The 20187-nt window shown below is 39.8% G+C and overlaps 1 protein-coding gene across 3 annotated transcripts in view; it reads left to right on the top strand.

Moving 5' to 3' along the window:
• Positions 1-20187, top strand: part of Serpini1 (serpin family I member 1) — a 93507-nt gene that overhangs the window by 69068 nt on the left and 4252 nt on the right. For all 3 annotated transcript variants that reach the window (XM_008830132.3, XM_008830131.3, XM_029562079.1), the window contains exon 6: positions 3799-3896. In XM_008830132.3, coding sequence (XP_008828354.1) covers positions 3799-3896 — 98 coding nt within the window. The remainder of the gene's footprint in view (positions 1-3798; positions 3897-20187) is intronic.

The raw sequence follows: 20187 nt of genomic DNA, 5'->3' as shown, positions 1-20187 counted from the left end.
CTGACAAATGAAACCAATGTGTTAAAATACAAAGTCAGTTTTTATATACTTGTTATATAAACAAGGATATTTTAACCTCTAAATAACGGTTTATTTCTGAAGATTAATAATTGAATATAAAATATTGTCTAGGTCAGGCTTAAACTTCCGAACAATTTAACCCACTTTAAAGCTTACCCAGTGATCTTTTATCATGATTTCTGTATTTTTTCCTCATAAGAAATTCCTTTGGATAATACAAGAAATTCAATACAGTGTCCACGCTTTCCTTATTATATTCTATAACCTAAGTGGCATGTCTCTAAAGGCTTCAGTTCTGTGATGAAACAAAGCTATTTAGGGGTATTGTAGCAGAATTCTAAATGAGTGCTTAAGAAATATCATATATTCTAACTCATTCATATTCACTAGAAAATGTGTCCTCCAGGTCCGGTCCACTGAGAAATTGGATATGGCAGCAGAAGAAAATTAAATTTTCATTTTCTAAGAGATGCTCTTCAATTATGAAGCAGTTTAGCTCGCTTGCTCTTATTAATGCCTGGTACTAAACTAGGCTCAGCTAATTACCATGTCTCCATTTCTCCAGGAGTTTTATGAACTCTCCCTCTGTGTGGCTAGTGCTCTGTGTGGTAAATAGCTCAATGAGATAAATTTGATTTTGCATATTCACAGATTTACTGTTTTGAAACAGTTATGTGTTGTAGCGATCAATGGCAAAGCCCCCCCAATCTCATGTGTGATTAGGATCCTCTAAGTGTTCAATGAAATTAATGGCATGTGTGTCCCAGTTTTAGCAAAGGTGAATTGCTTCTAATTACTGGATTCTAGATTTATGCAAGGATCAGTTTGTAATTATTTGTATAGCTTATTCATGTAAATATATTATTCTAAAATTACAAGCTTTCATTTCTGTGATTTGGCAACATTCATGGCCTACCTGACACTTTTATATTTATTTTTTTCTTCAGCTATCCAAGGGTTTATACAGACAGTATTAGAATGCCATTCTTAAGAATTATAGAGCATAAGATTGGAGATGTGGCTCAGCTGGTAGAGTACTTGCTGAGTATGTGTGAAGTTTGGGGATCTGGGATCACTTCCCACTGCTGCATAAACCAGGCATGGTGAAGTCAGAGGATCAGAAGTTGAAGGTCATCTTCAGCTAGGTAGTGATTTTGAGGTTTTGGGAAATTATGCAGTCGGAAAGATATCCTCAAGTCTTCCACCATTAACCTGTCTGACTAGAGCAAGGGGCTTAGCTTTATACAACTTCAGTTCATTTTTTTTCTTGTAGCCTAGAGAAAATAAAACTTTCCTCTCTGACAATAGTCTATATTAAGAGGAAAGAGATTATGATTGCGCAGTAGCTATTTTCAATGGTTTAGGAAAGGAAAAAGACAAGAATGGATAAATGGAGATTATTGACAACTTACTTTAACTTTGAATAAAGTCTTAGAAACAGCTAGATTTTAGTTACTTCAACCTATGTGCTTTTTCCCCATTCCAGATATTACAAACATTAAAAGAAATTTAGACACTGTATTTTTTAATTTTATTTTATGTGTATGAGTGTTATGCCTATATGTGTTAAGTGCACCTGTGTCGTACATTGCCCCTGGAGGACAGAAGAGTTCGTTGGATCCTCTGGAACTGGAGTTACTGATGGTTGTTAACTGCCATGTGGGTACTGGGATATGAACCTTGGTCTTTTGTAAGAACAACCAGTGCGCTTAGCCGCTGAGCATCTCTCTAGCCCTAGACACTGTATTTGACTAATTTACGGTGAAAGTAACAGATATTAAGATGGCTGTTTAATAAATTAATCATTGCTGGAGTTAACACCTTAACTTCTATAATAATGTGCTGTATATATAACTGCAATATAATAAACATTAATAATGTTTGCCTTTTCTTGCATATCTTCTGTGGTTTTGCATAGTCCTAAGTTTTTAAAAACCTTTTTTATTTTGTATGTATGAGTGTTTGACCTGCATGTATGAAGTGTACCAGTACATGAATGTGCATGGAGGCCAGAAGAAGGCCTCTGATCCCATGGAACTGGAGTTACAGATGGTTGTTATCCATCATGTGGATGCTGGGAACCAAATCCGGGTCCTCTGGAAGAGCAGCCATTTCTCTTAACCACTGAGCCATCTCTCCAGGTCCTCCTAGTTCTTAAGCTGCCAGAAATGATCCTAATGTAATGCTTAGTGACTGATTAGACTTGGCTCATTTAAGCACACAGCTTGTTGCCTAGGAATGTATATGCATCGGGGCTAGAGGGGATGGCTCAGAAGGTAAAAGCACTTCCTGCTCTTCTGGAGGACCTGAGTCCAGTCTCCTGCACCCATGTTGGGTGGCTCACAACCACCTGTAATTCCATGTCTAGGGAATCTGACACTCTCTTCTGGTTTCTGAGGACACCTGAATGCATGTGTACATACACACAGACATACACATAAATGAAAAATAAATCTTAGAAAAAATTATGTGCATTATCTCTACTGGAGGCATCATCTTCAAAAAGAAAATGTTTTATTCAATTCTCACTCAAGTATGTTTTATTTTTTTAAGTATTAAGCACTTTTTCATCTTTAAAATTTTAAAAATGCACGTGTTTTGTTCTATATCTTTTACTAGGATAACTAATGATTTAAACTCATTGGTTTGGAGAGAGATTGTATGTGAGCCATCTGCCTTACTGTATAAAAATTTCTATAATGTTAAAATTCCATTTATGGCTGCTAAATGCTGCATTTCTTCCTATAAAATTGATATGCTCTATACATAATAATTCTAAAACAACTTTAAAAATAGAGTGTCATTATGATTTTTAAAAACTCTACTGTCACTGTAAAATCTTATAGTATTGAAGATACAATATTTACCTCATTTTCGTTTATTCAGTTTTCCAGTGATGACATCATGAAAAAATGCTTATTCACGAGTTAGGGTTTAATATAACTATGGGGATACATTTTTTTCAATGTGATGGGTTTCATGGAATTGAAATGCTGACTGTATTAATTGCCCAGTCAAATTAGGCTTCTGTTTCTCCTGTTCATGGTGGATGGTGAATGGAGAGGTAGTGTCAATTGACTAAGATACTAACAAAAATGAAATACCTTGGTAAATGTGTGATTAGCCATTATCAGCCTGAAAATCATGCATTTTTCTTACTACATGAAAGCTATAGATTTGCAAGTTTTTAAAAATGTTATTTATTTACTTATTGTGTGCCTCTGTGTGTGTGCGTGCGTGTATGTGTATATATTGCATGTGGGTCTACATGTGGAAGTCAGAGGACAACTTGAAGGAGTCAGTGCCATGTTCTAGCATGTGGGTTCTGGGTATAGAATTCTAGTCAAGTGGTAGCAGGTGCCTTTACTCAAGTTTTACATAGTACTTACTGATACCTGACCTCAAGGCCCCTTTAATCTATTGCTTATTGTAGTTGTGCATCTATATCAAATATTTTTCAAGTCATGAGTTTAAAACCTGTCATATCATTCTCTTTAATTCTACTTTTCATAACCATAATTGTATGCACTTTTTTTTGGTCTTTTTGAGATAGGGTCTCCCTGTAGCTTCAGCTGGCCTGGAACTCACTATGCACAACAGGCTGACCTGGAACTCACAGAGATCCCCTTGCCCCGGCCTCCCGAGTGCTGAGATTAAAGGCCTGTGCCACCACACCTGGCTCAAATGCACTTTTGTAATCAACATACTTAGCATCTTATCCTTGTCCCAGGAAAGAAGCTGCTATAACTATATACTTTCTTCCCACACGTTCTCCAGGTTCACGGTAGAACAGGAAATTGATTTAAAAGACATTCTGAAAGCCCTTGGAGTAACTGAAATTTTCATCAAAGATGCAAATTTGACCACCATGTCAGGTAAGAAACAAATACCTATTTTAAAAAAATGTTATTCTTAAAAATTCTCTTCCAAATAATGATACTAAATCCATCATTTATCATAGATTCCTGGTGTATCATTTGACAAACGAAGCAAGAAGTATATTCACTTTTATAAACAATATTATAAACAGTCATACGCTTAAGATTTTGTTGCCTGGTGTGTGTCTTTTCTTTGATAGTAGATTATGTTTTCCATATCATCTACTGTGGAGTAGATGATAAACGTGCTTATTGAATCTCTAAACATATCCCACTGTAACGAGTCATGAAGGAGAGAGGGTGAAGGAGCATCTCCTGCTATGAGAACTGCATCTCCTTTTAACAGAATAAAGACTATGCAGTGAGGTCTTATAAGGCTTTTCCTAAGTCTTCAGTTATGACACTGGATTTTGAAAAAAGGTTTTCAAGTGTACTGGCACATGAAAAATAATTAATTGAAATGTTAAACTAGAAATCATAAAATGTTAACATTTAAGCATTCATCATGATGTTTGTGATAATTTTGGATATAGGTTTAAGTGATTAGCCCCCAACCCCCCAAACTTACCATTTAAAAAAGGCAACAATAAGTTTAAAACTTAATAAATAATCTTATGTAATGATTTTTCTATGCTTTCTTTGAAAGGCAGAAAATAGAATTGTTTTCTGTTAAGAAAAAGATATATATTAAAATAACAGAAACGAAACTGGTAAAGCTTCTTTATATGAAATTTAATTGAATCCAATACCCAAACTAGAGCACCAGGTCATGGACCTTTCCTTATCAGTTCATGTGTTAAAACAACCTTTATAACATCATAGCTTCTGTGCCTGGATTTAATTCAGGGAAATAGATGACCTGCTTCCCAAACTGCTTGCATGGATATGTGTGTGTATGCATTTTCTTATGAGAGCAGGTAAAAGGGAGGGAAGATTAGACCACCCACCTGAGAAACATCGACCTTACAAATGCCTCATTCCCACTGGACTTGTATGGATGCTTAGGATACCCATCCAGAGCTCCAGACCACACCTACCCTATGTGGCTAGAATCTTAGGAGTTAGTCAGGCCATGTTTTCAATACAAGTGATTCTAAATTTCTGTTAGAATTCCTAACTACTTTGGGGTAGTGGCCCCCTAACTTTGGTATATTTGAAAATCAGAGAGAGAGAGAAAGAGAGAGAGAGAGAGAGAGAGAGAGAGAGAGAGAGAGAGAGAATGAATCATAAGGGCCAAGAAATCCTTACAGAGTCTGATCTTAAAGAAATCCCCACCCTCCCAGATCACCAATAACACAGACTGTTTTCTACATAGCACTCAGCTTCTTGCATTAAGTGCTGATGCATTTGGCCCCAGAACTTCTACTTCTCATTCAGAATGATTACAGCCCTAAGCACCAACAGAGGTTTCCCAGCCATCTACTGTGTAAATGTTCCTGTCCACACAAGAGAAATGAGTCTTCCTTCAGTAAGTGTTTTCAGGGCTCATATTTAAGTTCTTAGAGCCCTAAGCTCCTTTTAGGTTCATCAGAAAAATAGGGCTAGTGGATATTCGAAAGTTCATATAGTATCTTTGTACCTGAGTCAGAAATGTATTCCTAGCTGAAGCATAACGTCACATCCCAGTGCCATCTTCTTTATGAATTTAGAGCATCAATCTTACTGGCAGAGTTCCAACTGGATAATTACATTCTGCTTTCGTAACATGGCTCTCTTTTCAGGCTGGTTGGTGATTCCTTGCTGGCTCACCCAACATCCAGGCAGACATTTAACCTAAGTATAACACTTAACTGCCTGTCCATTCTGATTGGATAGCACTTGGTGGCCAGTCAATTACTGTGGTCAGTGTGACTTATAATTTCTGGCATATTTAGGTTTATAGGGTAATATTTAATAGTCTTTACTGTCTACAGAGATAGTAGATCATAAAGCACACTGTGAATGGTTTAGAGATTTGGAATAACACCAGAATCTTCCAGAGAGCTTTTAATAAACCTATGACACAGAGTTGGCATCCTGTAAATGTTTGCAGGAGAATAAAACACATGAGGGAAGAAGAGAAGAGGGTCATTCAGATCTGTCTTGTCCTGTACATTGCACTTCTTGGCATACCCATCACTGATGCGGTATTTGGAGCCTTAAACACCATCCTGTTCAGGTAGTCAGAATCATTCGGAAAGGATCTGAAGCAAACCTCTCATGATGTGCAGTGACAATTCTTTGACTGTTAAGTTATTGATTTTGCCAAAGTGTTGCCGACTCTAATATGCAGCCAACCCAACTGATTCTCTCAGCGTCCCTCCCCCTTCTCTCTGTCCCTCTCGCTCATCTTCGCTTCACTAATTTATGAGCCATTTACTTACTTGCTTCTGCTTCCTTTAAATTCATTGCCATTTTTCTGCCTTGTTAATTTGGTCACCATATGCTCTGCCTTACATGGTTCAAATCATTTTTACATGACTAATTTTTTCACCTCTCCAAATAACCTAAAAATCTTCATGACTAGAGTATCTGTAATTTTTAGTGACCCTCTCAAGTACCTAAGGAAATTGTTCGCATTCATTTAGCTGGACCTTTCTAATTTATTAAGGATCTCATGATGTTTAGGATATTAACATGAATCATCCATGCTGCGTCTATTCTCTTCATGAAACAACTGCTGGGGAGGCAGCAGTGTAAGGAAAGTATGGTGTCAGAAAAAATTTTAAAAATAATTATATCAAGGGCCTGGAGAGATGGTTCAGCAATTAAGAGCACTGGCTGCTCTTGTAGAGGCTCTGTAGATCTTGTGAGATCTAGTCCCAGCACCCACATGGCAGCTAACAATTACTCGTAACTCCAGTTCCAGAGAATCCGACACCCTTTTCTAAATTCCACAGGCATTGAACAACATGGACGCACTTACATACATGTAGGAAATACTCTCAGGCACATAAAATAAAGTGATTAATAAAAATTAAAAGATAATTATATCAAACCTGACCTAAAGGAACTTGAAAGATTTATGAGGAGAAAGAGATACTATCTAAATTTAGCAAAGGGAAGACAGAAAAATTTTATGAGACAGAGCTTCTCAGCAGGGACAAGCATCCTCTCCACCCAACCCCAGCCCCAGGGAAGATTCAGCAATAGCTGGAGGTGTGCTTGGTTGTTGTCACAGTCCGGAATACTCCTGATCTCCACCGGTGTACAATGCACAGTACACAGTTACCATAATAAAAAATTACTGAGCCCCAAATGTCAATAGTGAATCAGAGGATGAGAAATCATGGAGCCAAAAGTCAAATGAGAGCATTTGTAAAAGATAGAGGGCAATATGTGCTATGTGCATGTCTCGAGGCCTTTGAATGCTGGGATTATTTCTGAGCAATTTAGGAAGTTATAGTAGCCTTTGCCTATAGAATATGGGGCTAAGGTTCCTATGTGAGAGCAAAGTTTCTCTCTCTGTCTCTCTCTCTCTCTGTCTCTCTGTCTCTTTCTCTCTCTCTATGTGTGTGTGTGTGTGTGTGTGTGTGTGTGTGTGTGTGTGTGTACGGGTGCCCATGTGCATATGTGAAGATCAGAGATCAATACCGGGTATTTTCTTCTGTCACTTTCCACCTTATTTGTCTCTCACTGAACCTGGTGCTCTTTTACACTGGCTGGTCTGAAAGCTCTTGGGAACCACCTCTCTGTCTCCCAGGACTGGGGTGACATATCTCCACACCTGGCTTTTTTGGCTGGGTGCTGGAGTTCTGAGCTCAGTTTTTCATGCTTCCGTAGCAAGTACTTTAACCAGAAAGCTATCTCCCCAGCCCCAATTTTTCATTTCTGACAGAGCCCTGTATTGTTTAGAATTTTACCTTGTCACATTTGTTACATTTTCACTTAAAATTTTACTTAAAGACTGGGTGTAGTGGTGCATGCCTTTAATCCTAGACTGGGGAGGCAGAGGCAGCCTGGTCTACATGGCAAGTTCCAGACCTGCTGGGACTACAAGGAGACCCTGTCTCAAAAAAGACAAAAAAAATATTTACTCAAAGTTAGGAAAACCTGTTTAAAAATTATGTTAATAGTAGAGTTAATTAACAAATATGTAACCACCCAGCAAGCAGTTCAGTACTATTGTGATAGTGCTACATTTTAAAAATTACATAATTTTGTACAGAGAAAAATGTATGGAGAAACCAAAAAACAACCAAACACCTTGCCTCACCTTTCCCTACTCCTAGAAAAAGCCCTGACATGAAGCCCTTCTCTAAGAACACTCGGGTCTGTACTTTCTTTTTTTGGCTCTTCCAGTCCCCTCTTGTTTGGATGTCGATTTCTGCTGCCCTGAGCTGCTTGAATCATCAGCGAGGTGGTTTCCAATCTCGCTCCAATCTAATCTGTCCTGTAGTCCACTGCTGAGATTAATTGCCTTAACACTCAGATCATTGCAGCTGCCTTTGCACAGCTGGCCACCGTCCCCTGCTCCACAGGGGACACCCCCCTCCTCCCTCAGGCCTTCACTCCGTCTGACCCCTCCTGTTAGGTAAAAAGTAGCCTATGGATGAATCCGGTTGATCAGGAGAAAGCACCAGGACACAATAAGGCTCCATCGGAATAGAGTTTATTAGCAAAAGAACATACAGGACAGATTCCCTTCCAGGCAGAGAAAATGTCTGCCCGGGGTCTTGAGCTGGGGTGTTTTTAAAAGGGAGGGTTCTGCTTCCTGCAGAAGGAGGGAAGATGTATTGTTTTTAAAGTTGTGCGGGGGAGCAGGACTGTTAAACCTCTTCTGTTTAGAGATCAAAGGGAAAGCCTGCTGTGTTGGCCAAACAGTGGAGAAAAGTCTGCTTCTCTTGACCTGAAAGACCAAGGTGCTTATAAACTCAGTTCCCTTTTCTCAGGAGCTTGAGAAGTCCTTGTTGGTGAGGGGTCGGTGCTATCTGAACCTTAACACCTCCTACTTAACTGGTGTTCTGGTCAGTCAAAACATTTGCTGTATTTAGACCTCACAACTCCCCAGTTCCCCATGGCTAGAAAATCTCTCCCACCTGAATTGAGTCTTACCTCCAGAAATCTCCAGAAAGCTGGGGCTTCATAAAGTCGCTACCATTGCCCCAACCAGCAACATTCAGTCCTTAAATCCATTTGTGTTCTTTGTGGTGCGTCACACATCTTATTTCTTATTGTTATTTATGCATCTAACATCCCTGATAGAATGTAAATCGCCCCGAAATGGATTCTCATGAATGTTTCCTCGGCTCTCATCACTCTTTCCTGTCTAGTACTCATTAAATGAAAAGTGAATGAGACAGGATGTCCAGTGTTTACTTCTCATCTCAATTTGATGCCCATTGCTTTTGATGCTAAATTCCGTTAACATAAAACACTGTAAAGACTCATATAGTACACATGGAATTCACAGAGCTGAGAGTCATTTATTTCTCAGGCTCCATTTACAACACTCATCCTGGCTTTGTGAATGCTTTTGTAGAGGAGGGCTGTTTTTGTAATGGAAATGAATGACTGCCAGCATTTGGATTAATAGGTAATCCTCCTGGAAGGTGTAAAGGGAAAGAAAAAAGAGACTACTAAATCCTTCAGCATAAAGTACAAGCTCTAATAAAGAAGCCAGTATAATAAAGGAATTAAAACGACACAGTGAAAGCCATATTCAGGTCAGAAGCAAGTGCTGCAGATCTATGCTGGACCAGCTCCTGCATCCTGCCCTCCTGCGCTTTCTCCTACACCTGTAAGCCCGATGTTTGTTCCTCTCGTCATCATAATTCCAGGCTCCTTCCACTTTTCTACCTGGACTGTTGTAAAAGTGATCTTCTTGCCCCTGGGTATTTGCTCATTCAAATCAGATCTTCAAAGCTATATTCTAAAATCAAAGCAGGCATGTGCTGTTATTTCTGGGCAAAGTCAGCTCTCAAATTCATGGTCAAAGCTCTTAACACGAGGGACTTCCTCTGCCATTGCCTGACTCCCCCGTACTCCAAGCTCCATCTGGACTTTTAAGTGGGTTCTCCTGTTTCTCTCACTTTGCACTCGCTATCCTGTGTGTCAATGACCTGGCCTGTTTCTCTTTCCCTCTTGATCCAGCCCAGCTGTCACCTTAGTCTGGCATCCTTCTTTCTTCCTAGGCATTTTCTGTTTCTCCAGCTGGAACTTGCTAGTGCTTTGTGCCTGCTTCTGTTTGGTGTCTCACCTTTTTCTTAGACTGTTTGTATGTGGGTCTCTGAGATGGGAACTGTTTCAAAGCAGGGACTATGTGAGACAGGCCGCTCTGTCCTCAGAGACCAGCAAAGTCACTGGGACAGGATGGATGCTGAGTGGTTGAGGACAGGCGGTGTGTCAGCAGAGGCTGCCTGACCATGTGTGAGGTGCTGCTCTCTGCTTCCTACCCTGGCCTCTTCCCAAAGGTCAGCCACGACAGCCTCCCTTGGGTCCCTAACCCCACCCTGCTTGCATCTGCCTCTGCGCTGACTCCTCCTGCACCTCCAGGTTCTCCCGTGGCCAGTCCCTCAAGTTCATTTGGTCTCAGATCCCATTTACGCACTCATCTTCCCTTAGATAACACTCCACCAGATCACCCCCTCCCTTACCAACATGTCTGTCACCTTTCCTTGTTTTCTTAGGTATGTGTGCCACATCCTACAACTATGGCCGTTTATGGATTTGCTTTTTTATTGTCCTTTTATTAATGCCTCCCTGTCATTATCAGGAAGGGGTTGTTAAGTTCCCCCTAGTATGCCCAGTGCACATAGTAGATACTCACTACATGAATGAACAAACAAGGAAATAGTTTCTGGTTCTGAAACAAAAATCTATCCAGAAAAGCAAGAAAACAAACATTCTTACTCTGAAAGAGCTCAAGTTCTGGAAATTTTTTCTCGAGTTTCGTGGGTGGGGCTGAAGCTAAAAATAGTCGAGCACAGAGGAGCTTTTGGTGTCTAGGGTTCTGCTAGGATGCTCTCTTCATTTTGTTATTTTCAGCATGCCCTTGGTGACGCAGAAGTCTATTTAAATTGTCTGTATTCAGAAAGAGTGCGAGGACGCCTGCCTGATGGCCACCACGTAAGCGCAGAGATTCTCAGAGGCCTAGAGCCTCGGAGCCGTGCACATACTCCCACGGAGGGGGTGCTCAGTAAATATTTGCTCAGCCACTGAATGAATGCCTCAGCACTTTGCCTTGCCTTCTTCACAAGAGTTTGGATTTTTGCTCAGCACCTCTCTGGGAAGCCTAGGCGCTCTCTGGCCTGTTTCGATCTTATCGGCTATAAAAAGCCTGACTCCTAGCGGCCTAGAGGAAAGTAGGGCCAGCCACTGGAGGCATTGCATGCACTGGTCAGAGAAGGCTGCTCTGAACAAAACAAAATAGCAAAAAAGGTTTGCAGGCTGGAAAGAGAGCTCAATGAATAAAGTGCTGGACTGGCAAACGGAAGGGCCTGAGTCAGACCTCCAGTACAACACTAAAAGCCAGGCATGTTGGCGCATGCTTGTAATCCTGGTGCTGAGGAGGTGGAGACAGGTAGATCCTTGGGGCTCCCTGACCAGCCAGCCTAGCCTAGTTGGTGAATTCCAAGCACCTGAGAGACAGATGTTGTCTCACAAAACATGGTACGTGTTCATGTGGGTACACATGTTGTTTGTGCATGTGTACCCACATGAACACATAGACACGCACACATGCACACTAACACACACCTCTCTCTCTCTCTCTCTCACACACACACACACATACTGCTAAAAAAAACTATCTGCTTGCTTTAAGGATCTTGTTGAGAGAATAGCTAACTTTTCTCGAACTAATGAAATGAATTAATGGTATAACTTTCCTTAATGCTTTTTGCATTCTAATTCAATTCATTCACTCTGTGAATGCATGATGGGTGCCTGGCCAGCATGCAAGGTGTTATAGATGTGATGAACAGAACAGGCAACATGTAGTCTCTCAAGGGTCATGTGTCCTAGCAGGACTCAGGCTCTTGATTGGTCCATAGTGATACAGGTTGATATCAAACACAAGCTTAAGGAGTTATGAGCTCACTAAACTCCTGCATGGCTTGATCTCCTTCTAAGGTTTGGTAGCTGTAGACACAGGCTTGCACAAGCCAGTTCAAGTTTTATTTCATTTTAATGTGATTGTTTGAAGCTTTTCTTAAGAGAAAAACAAATTCTTTTCTTTAATCCATTTGTATGTGACCATGATTCCTTTGTCACATTTCTTCCTACATGGGCATTGACTGTTCCCCAAGTCTCTTTCCGTCTGTAGATACTTAATTAACCATTAGTAACAATTAGTCATGCTATGGAAATCTAAACATTAGATTCAGACTTTGTTTCGCTGCTTTTGTAATATATCCAGTCCACTGGTCTACTGGATCCTGTTCTCTTTGCTTTTTCACTTGATACAGTTTTTAAGACTTTTAATGCATGTGGCTTTTGTACTCTTTCTGTCCATCTCTCGCTGTTCTCAATTTCTTAGAACATTTACTTTGTATTAATATCATGTGTTTTTTTATTATAAGAATAAATTTTATAGCATAACCGTGAGCAGAGCTGTGGTCATGGTGTCCATAGATTATCCCTGAAAGACAGCACATTCCGTCTTACAATATGAAATAGCTAACTCCTTTCCTTCAACAATTTCAGACTTCCGTGCACTGCGGTGTGCTGGGTTAATACGAAAAAGAGCACATCACCAGAATACTCCCTCTACTCGGGAGCTCATTTTTCAGGCCCACCTATATGCCAGAAGCTAGAGGTACTCAGATGAATGGCACTGTCGTTACCTTAAGGGAGGTGATGGTCCAGGAAGAAAGAGACATTAATGCAGGTGTGATATATTAGGAAGGCTTCTTAGAATCAGTTTCTGGGTTCATGAGGAAAGAATGGTCAGATCTAATTTACAGATTCAGGAATCAGAGGAAAGTCTCCCAGGGTAGAGTCTGAGGCTTAGAAATAGAGGTGTCGCCCTGTGCAGGGCTAAGGGAGGATCTGGGGAAACAGAAAAGGAAGTTGATACCCTTGGAGCTATTTTAATTCAGATAACCTGAAGCTCCATGTGGTGGGTGAAGAATGGGAAGGGGGAGAGGCCACTCCTGGAGGTGCTGGAAGGGACAGAGATGTGACACCCTGAGGATGAGGGGCCTGCAGAGGGAGGGGGCTGAGGAGATGAAGAGTTTTCAGGTGCATCATGGTGTAAACTGGTTTGTATGTGGGTAGGGATCATCCTGAGGGACACTTTACTGTGAATTGGTGCAGCGGGCAGTACAGCCTTTGCCTACTGCCACGAGGCGCCTGGACAGCCACTGAAACGCAGCAAACCTTTTTTTATATATATGTTGCTGGGTTTAATTTTCTGATTTTGGGGGGCTGGAGAGATGGCTCAGTGGTTAAGAGCACTGACTGCTCTTGCAGAAGACCTGGGTTTGATTCCCAGCACCCACATGGCGGCTGCGAACCATCCTTAACTCCAGTTCCAGGAGAATCCGAAGCCCACTTCTGACATCCACGGCATTGCACGACACGGGTGCACTCACATACATGCAGGCAATACACTTATACACATAAAATAAAAATAGTAAATAAAATATTTTTAAAATTTATTTAAAAATTTTTATTTTTAGCTGACACATAACATAAAAATTGCTTACTAATGGATGTAAATTTCAATACACATATACATTGTATAGTAATTAATATAACTGTTAAATTTATTTATTTGTATATGTGGGATGGCATGCACATGCCACAGCACATATGTGGAGGTCAGAGGACAACCTGTGAGAGTCAGTTCTCTCCTTCCAGTACGTCAGCCCTGGGGATTGAACTTAGGTTACTAGGCTTGTGGCAAGCACCTTTACCCACTGAACCATTTTGCTGAGTCTAAAATACGTTATATTAAATTTTTATTTATTAGTGTGTGTGTGCGTGTGTGCACGCGTGCACAGAGTGTGCCTATGTTGTGGTGTGCATATGGAGGTCAGTGGACTGCTTTGTAGAGTCTGTGCTCTCTTTTCAACTTCATGTGTATTTCAGGGATTGAACTCAGGTCATCAGGCTTGCGCAGCTACTAACTTTGCACCCTGAGTCATCACCACAGCCCATTGTAATGTTTAAATCAGGTTAAACAAATCTATATCCTTAAACATTTATCTCTTTATGGTAAAAGCATTTAAAATGCTTTATTATAGCCTTTGGAAATGAAATGCCTTATCATCTGTGCAGTAACAAATCAGAACTTCTTGCTCCTGTTTAACTGTAGCTTACAACCCATTGATCAACATTTCCCGTCCTTCCCACTTTCCCTCCCTGGTTTCTGGTGCCCACAGTCTAAGTCCTATGAGGTCAACATTTTAGAGTCCACATATGAGCAAGATCTTGCAGTATTTGTCCTTTGGTGCCTGGATGATCTCAAGTAATATAATGGTCTCTGGTTCCACTCACATTGTCAATAACTTTCATTCTTTTTATGGCTAGATAGCACTCCACTGTGTTTAAGTACCACAGTTTTTTCTGCTCATTCCTCACCTGATAGACAGATGGTTTCCATTTCTTGGCTGTTACAAATAGTGCTGCTGTGAGTGTGGGAGTACAGATGTCCCTTGCACGTACCAGTTTCATCTCCTGTAGGTGGATACCCAACAGTGGGTCTGCTGCATTGTAAATACTTATCTTTTTCATGTTTTGGGTAACCTCTGTGCTGTTTTCCATATTGACTGTATTAAATGGCTTTCCCCCACAGGTGTGCACAGGTTCTCTCACTCCATATCCCCCTCAGAAATAACAATCTTTAGTCTTTTTGATAATAATCATTCTTAGACATCATTCTGAGGTAATGTCTCTATGTAGTTTTGATTTGCATTTCGTTGATTATTACTGATGTGAGCGATTTCTCCTATCTGTTGGCCATTTGTATGTCTTTTGAGAAATGTCTATTTAGATATATTGTCCACTTTAATTCATTTATTGGCTATTGAGATTTTTGTTTTAGTTCATATATTCTGAATGTCAATCACTTGTCAGGTTTATAGTTTGAGAATACTTTCTCTCACTCTGAAGGTTGTCTCTGTACTCTGTTGACCGGTTTGATGCTTTGCAGATTTTAGTTAGATGGAATCCTGCTTGTTTATTTTTGGTTTTGGGTCCCATGACTTTGGAGTTATGTGCAAAAATAATCTTTGTGCATTCCAATGTTCTGAAGCATTTATCCTATTTTTTTTCTTCTGACAGTTTCCTAGGCTCAGGTCTTGCATTTAAGTCTTTAATCCATTTTTAGTTCATTTGTGTGTATGATGAGAGACAGAGGTTAAATTTCTTTTTGTGCGTGTGATATCCAATTTCTCAGAACTAATTATTGAAAAACACCCTCCTTCCTGCAATGCATATTCTGAACGTGTGGCTTTGCTTCTAGGGTCTCTGAGCTACTTGCCGATGTGTCTTTCTGTGCTACGACTTTCGTGTGTATTGAGGTAAAGTGCTGCACTAGCTCCTTGTGTGTACATTTCTCCAAGATGCTTTAGCAACTCAAGGCTTTGTGTGATTCCATGACAATTTTAGGGTTTTTTAAAAAATGTCATTAGTACTCTGTAAGGGTTTTCACTGAGTCTATAGATCACTTTGGGAAATGTGAACATTGTGGTAATACTGAGTCTTCCAATTCATGAACATAGGACATGGGTGCCTTTATACCTCCTCTTGTGTTTTCTTCTTTCTTTCAACACTGCTTTAAAATTGTCATTGTAGAGATTCTTCACCTCTTTGGTTAAGTTTATCTGTATATTTGGTGTCTTGTTTTGTTTGGGGTAGTTATTGTAAATGGGGCCGATTTATTTCTTTTCTGAGTAATTCACTACCATCTAGCAACTCTGCTGATTTTTGTATATTTATTTTTGTATCCAGCATTGTTGAATTTCATCTACTACTTCTAATAGTTTTTCATGAAGTTTGAGGGGTTCTTTAAAGATTATGTCCTTCACAAAGAATAATAACGGTTCTTCTTTTATAACTTGGGTAGCCTTTTTTTCTCTTGTCTGATTTTTCTCCAGCATTCTGCTTAATAAAGTATTGGAAGTCCCCATCTGTGTCTTGTTCCAGATCTTAGAGAAAGCTTTCAGCATTTCCCCATTTGGTGTGATGTTAGCTGTTCAGTTATTATCAATGATCCTACTTATGTTGCGATATGTTCCTTCTGTACCCAATTTTTTCAGCATTTTTATCATGAAAATTCAACATTGTTGGAATTTTATCAAATGCCTTTTGTGCATCAGTTGACATGATCATGTGATTTGGAGCCTTATTCATGTAACGTATAACTTCTCAATTTGTTTATGTTGAACTGTTGTTGCCTTTCTGGGGTGAATCCTACTTGATTAAGGTGAACAATCTTTTTAATGTTCTTTTGAACTAAGTTTGCTAGTGTTTCGATAAGGATTTCTGCCTCTGCGTTAATAAAAACTTCTGGTAGACCAGGAAGACCAGGAGCTCACAGATGCCCACCAGCCTCTCCCTCTTCAGCACCAGGCCTGTGCCACCATATCCAGCCTTTATCAGAGATATTGCTTATCTAAACTCATTACTTGTTTATTTTTTCAAGTTTTCTGTTGCTTCGTAATTCAGCCTAAGGAAGGTGTATGTGTTTCGGGGTTTTTCCATCTCGTCTGGATTTTCAAATGTGTTGGTATATAACTGTTCATAATAACCTCTAATGATCTTTTGATTTTCTGTGGTGTCAATTTGTTGTATCCCTGTTTTTCTGTTTTTAAAGCACTTTTAGCTTCAGGATAATAGGTGAATTTGGTGTGTGATTTTATTTTCTAGGCAAGCTCTCAACCTCTGGATTGTCTCCCTACACGCACAGGGTTTTCTTCCCCTGCTTTTATTTAATTCTGATATCGGGGCAAGACTATTCACGGATGACTAAGACAAATTTATTGCCTAGTGTCTAGAATGATTTTATAACCGGTAATCCTACCCATCCTTTGAAGATTCAGTTGAAAAAAATCACCTAAACAATCTGGGCTTGGTGGTTTTAAATTTTCAAGTTTTTTTCTTTCTTTTGATTATTCATATACTCTATTTTTTCCTTGATTCAATTTTAAGATTTATACATTTCTACAAAGTAGATTACCTCATGGAAAATCGTAGTTACAAAAGTGTCTGTATAAGCCAGGCATAGTGGCACACATCTTTAATCCCAGCACTCCAGCGAGTAGACCATTGTGAATTCAAGGTCAGTCCATTCCACACAGAGAATTCCAGGCTTGCCAGGGCAGCATAGTGATGCCCTGTCTCAAAAAAGTAACAAAAAGAACCTTTTAGGAGTGATGGGAACTTTCTGTATGTTATTTACTATGGATTCAAGGACACACACACATACACACACACACACACACACACACACACATCAAATTGCATTTTTTTTTTTTGGTCTTTTTGAGACAGGATCTCCCTGTATCCCTATCTGGCCTAGAACTCATTGTGTAGACCAGGCTGGCCTTGAATTCACAGTGATCTGCTTCCCTCTGCCTCCAGAGTGCTGGGATCAAAGGTGTGTGCCACCACACCCAGCTTTCAAATTGCATTTTATAAAGAAGTTTCATAGTAAAGAAACTTGTAAAATTGGTTAGCATTTATCTTTTAGAAAATTCTGTGTAGTATTTTTGTATTTTCCTAAAAATTCACCTCTGTATCTTTAGGTACACTTAAAAAACTTTTTCTCTCTCATAAATCTTGTTAAAGCAACTGTCCACATCACCATCTTTAATTAGCTGGCCCTGTGAGAATTAGCCTGACTGTCTTGCTCTTTGTTTCCCCGACTTTGCATGGACCCACGAGAACGCAGGAAAAGATAACTGACAGCAGAGGCTACAACACTTAGACAGAGACCACTCGTAAAGGGGCGACTTCTTTCCTGTTTTCGGGTGGCTAACACGTCCAATAGGTCAGGGCTAAGAGTTATCGCAGGCAGTTTCCTCTGTAAATTGGAAGGCTGAAGTACCTCCCATTCAGTGTCTCCGCAAACTCTACTTAGAAATTTGAAGGAGGGTTTAGCCAGCAATGGGGATAGCCATCACCCCCGAGGAACTGGGATTTGCTGCTTTTGCATTCTGGGCCATAATTAGTTCTTGATCCATGGCTTTCCCTTAACTAACAGACTGAACAGAAGAAACATCAGCGTCTGAAAATAACATAGCATCAGTTAACTGCTAAATTGTTTACATGTTTCACTGCCTTTGAATTTGTGTGCTTGTCTTACCGAGTAAATATATTTGATTAACCAACATGATTTATATTTTTCCTTTGGTTAAATAGGATTTGAGTGAATTAATTATACTTAATTACTAAATGTAAAATTTGGTTGCATTTTATTTTTCTTCTAGTCATCAAATGTATTTTCTAAGAAAATACTATAATATATGAGATGGACTATTCAATAGTGCAATCATTATAGCTAATGCCAATTATGATCTGAGGAAATGATACTCCTATTAGCAATATATTCATAGAGGCTGTTGTTGGTTATCTTGGTGCTTATTCGAAATAACCAGGCACTGTTCACCAGATGTACCAAAGAGGTTAATGAATATTGTTCTCTATGCACATAATTGTGTGTTTTTGAAAACTCGAAGAAAAATATATATTGCTATAGGTGGAACCTAACTACAATGTCTTATTCAGCAGTCTAATGATAAAATCAATTGTGGGTTTTGTGTGTGTATGTATATGTTTGCATAGCCAGCAATGTGTGTGTTCCAGTGGAATGTTCAGGTGCACATGTGTGTGCAGATGCACATCTGTGCATGTTTATGTGGAAGCCAGAGGCTGACATCAGATGCCTTCCTCAATTACCCTCCACCATACTTTTTGAGACAGGGTCTCTCTCTGAACCTGTAGACACCAACTGACTAGACTGGCAGGTCAGCAAGCCCCAGCCATTCTTCTGCCCCTGACTTCTCACTTAGCCCACCTTTTCACATGGACACTCAGGTCTTCTGAGGCTAGCAGTTTACCAACCAAGCTCCTCCCCTAGCCTTTGGATTGTGTGTGTGTGTGTGTGTGTGTGTGTATGTGTTTGTGTGTGTATGTGTGTGTGTGTGTGTTTAGCTAAATGGTATTGGGTCTCAACAACACAATTCTTTGTCAAAATTTGGAGTAGATGTAGAATTGATGAAAAGAAAAGAAAAGGTGAGAGGTAGAGTACCTTGAGTAATCCTTTATCCCGTGCTTCTCCTTCAAATGTGTTTGGAGAAAAAAGTATTTGGAATATATTTTATTGTTATTTTGCTTTCATCTTGGGGAACAGTTGGATACTAAAGGTTAGAAGATATTTTGTACTTGGCTAGGCCCTCCACAATAAAATATCACAGAATGTGTGGCTTAAAAAATAGAAATTGATTTTCTCACCAGTTCCAGAGCTACAAGCGTCAACAGGTTTGACGCTTCTTCTAAGCATCTTCTGAGGCCACATTCATTGGCTTATAGATCTGTCTTTTTCACATGGTATAATTAGTTAGGGTTATCCAGAGGCACAGGGCATTTGTGTGTGTGTGTGTGTGTGTGTGTGTGTGTGTGTGCATAGTGTGTGTGTTTACACATAGACATTTTTTATTTGTGTGTGTGTGTGTATGGATAGCTAGAAAGATACTCATTTCAAGGAAGTGGAAATCAGTTCACATGATTGTGGGAGCTTTGGACATCAAAAATCTGCAGAGACCCAAAGAAGAGTCACAGTCGAGTCTACTGCAATCCACTGGCCAAATTCCTCCTTGCTTGGAAGAGATATCTTCCATCTATTCAGACTTCAGCTGATTGGATGAGGCCCACCTACACTGTGGGGGCAATGTGCTTTATTCAAAATCCATTTATTTAAATGTTAATCTCATACAAAAACATGTTCATGGAAGCATCTAGAATAATGTTTGTTCAAATACCTGAGCACTAGAGCTCAGACAAGTTGAAATATTAAATTGCTACCACATCTGGTCTGTTTTTTTCTGTAGCTATCTTGGTCCCAATTCCTCTTGTGTGGAGGCTTGTTATACTTGATGAGATTCCTCTCTAGTGACTTCATTGTCACCTGAGACCCTGTTTTTTCAGCACAATCACATACTGCAGTACAGGGGGTTAGGACCTCAGCGTGTAAACTTTCAGAGAACACAAATTAGTCCCAAATGACAATTAATTTAAAAGTAAGTATAAATAGAGAGTCAGTTTAAAGGAGAAAATGTTCTTCTTGTTAGTAAAGATGTACTTTTCCTATGATTGTGGTGAAAGGTGCTGAATGCTCAGATAAGCCATTTGACCAGGATAT

The sequence above is a fragment of the Nannospalax galili genome, unplaced genomic scaffold, assembly GCF_000622305.1.
Source record: "Nannospalax galili isolate Female #2095 unplaced genomic scaffold, S.galili_v1.0 scaffold33, whole genome shotgun sequence".
Taxonomy (NCBI): Eukaryota; Metazoa; Chordata; class Mammalia; order Rodentia; family Spalacidae; genus Nannospalax; species Nannospalax galili.
The sequence above is the reverse complement of the archived record's forward strand: the minus strand, read 5'-3'. Positions and strand labels throughout refer to the sequence as shown.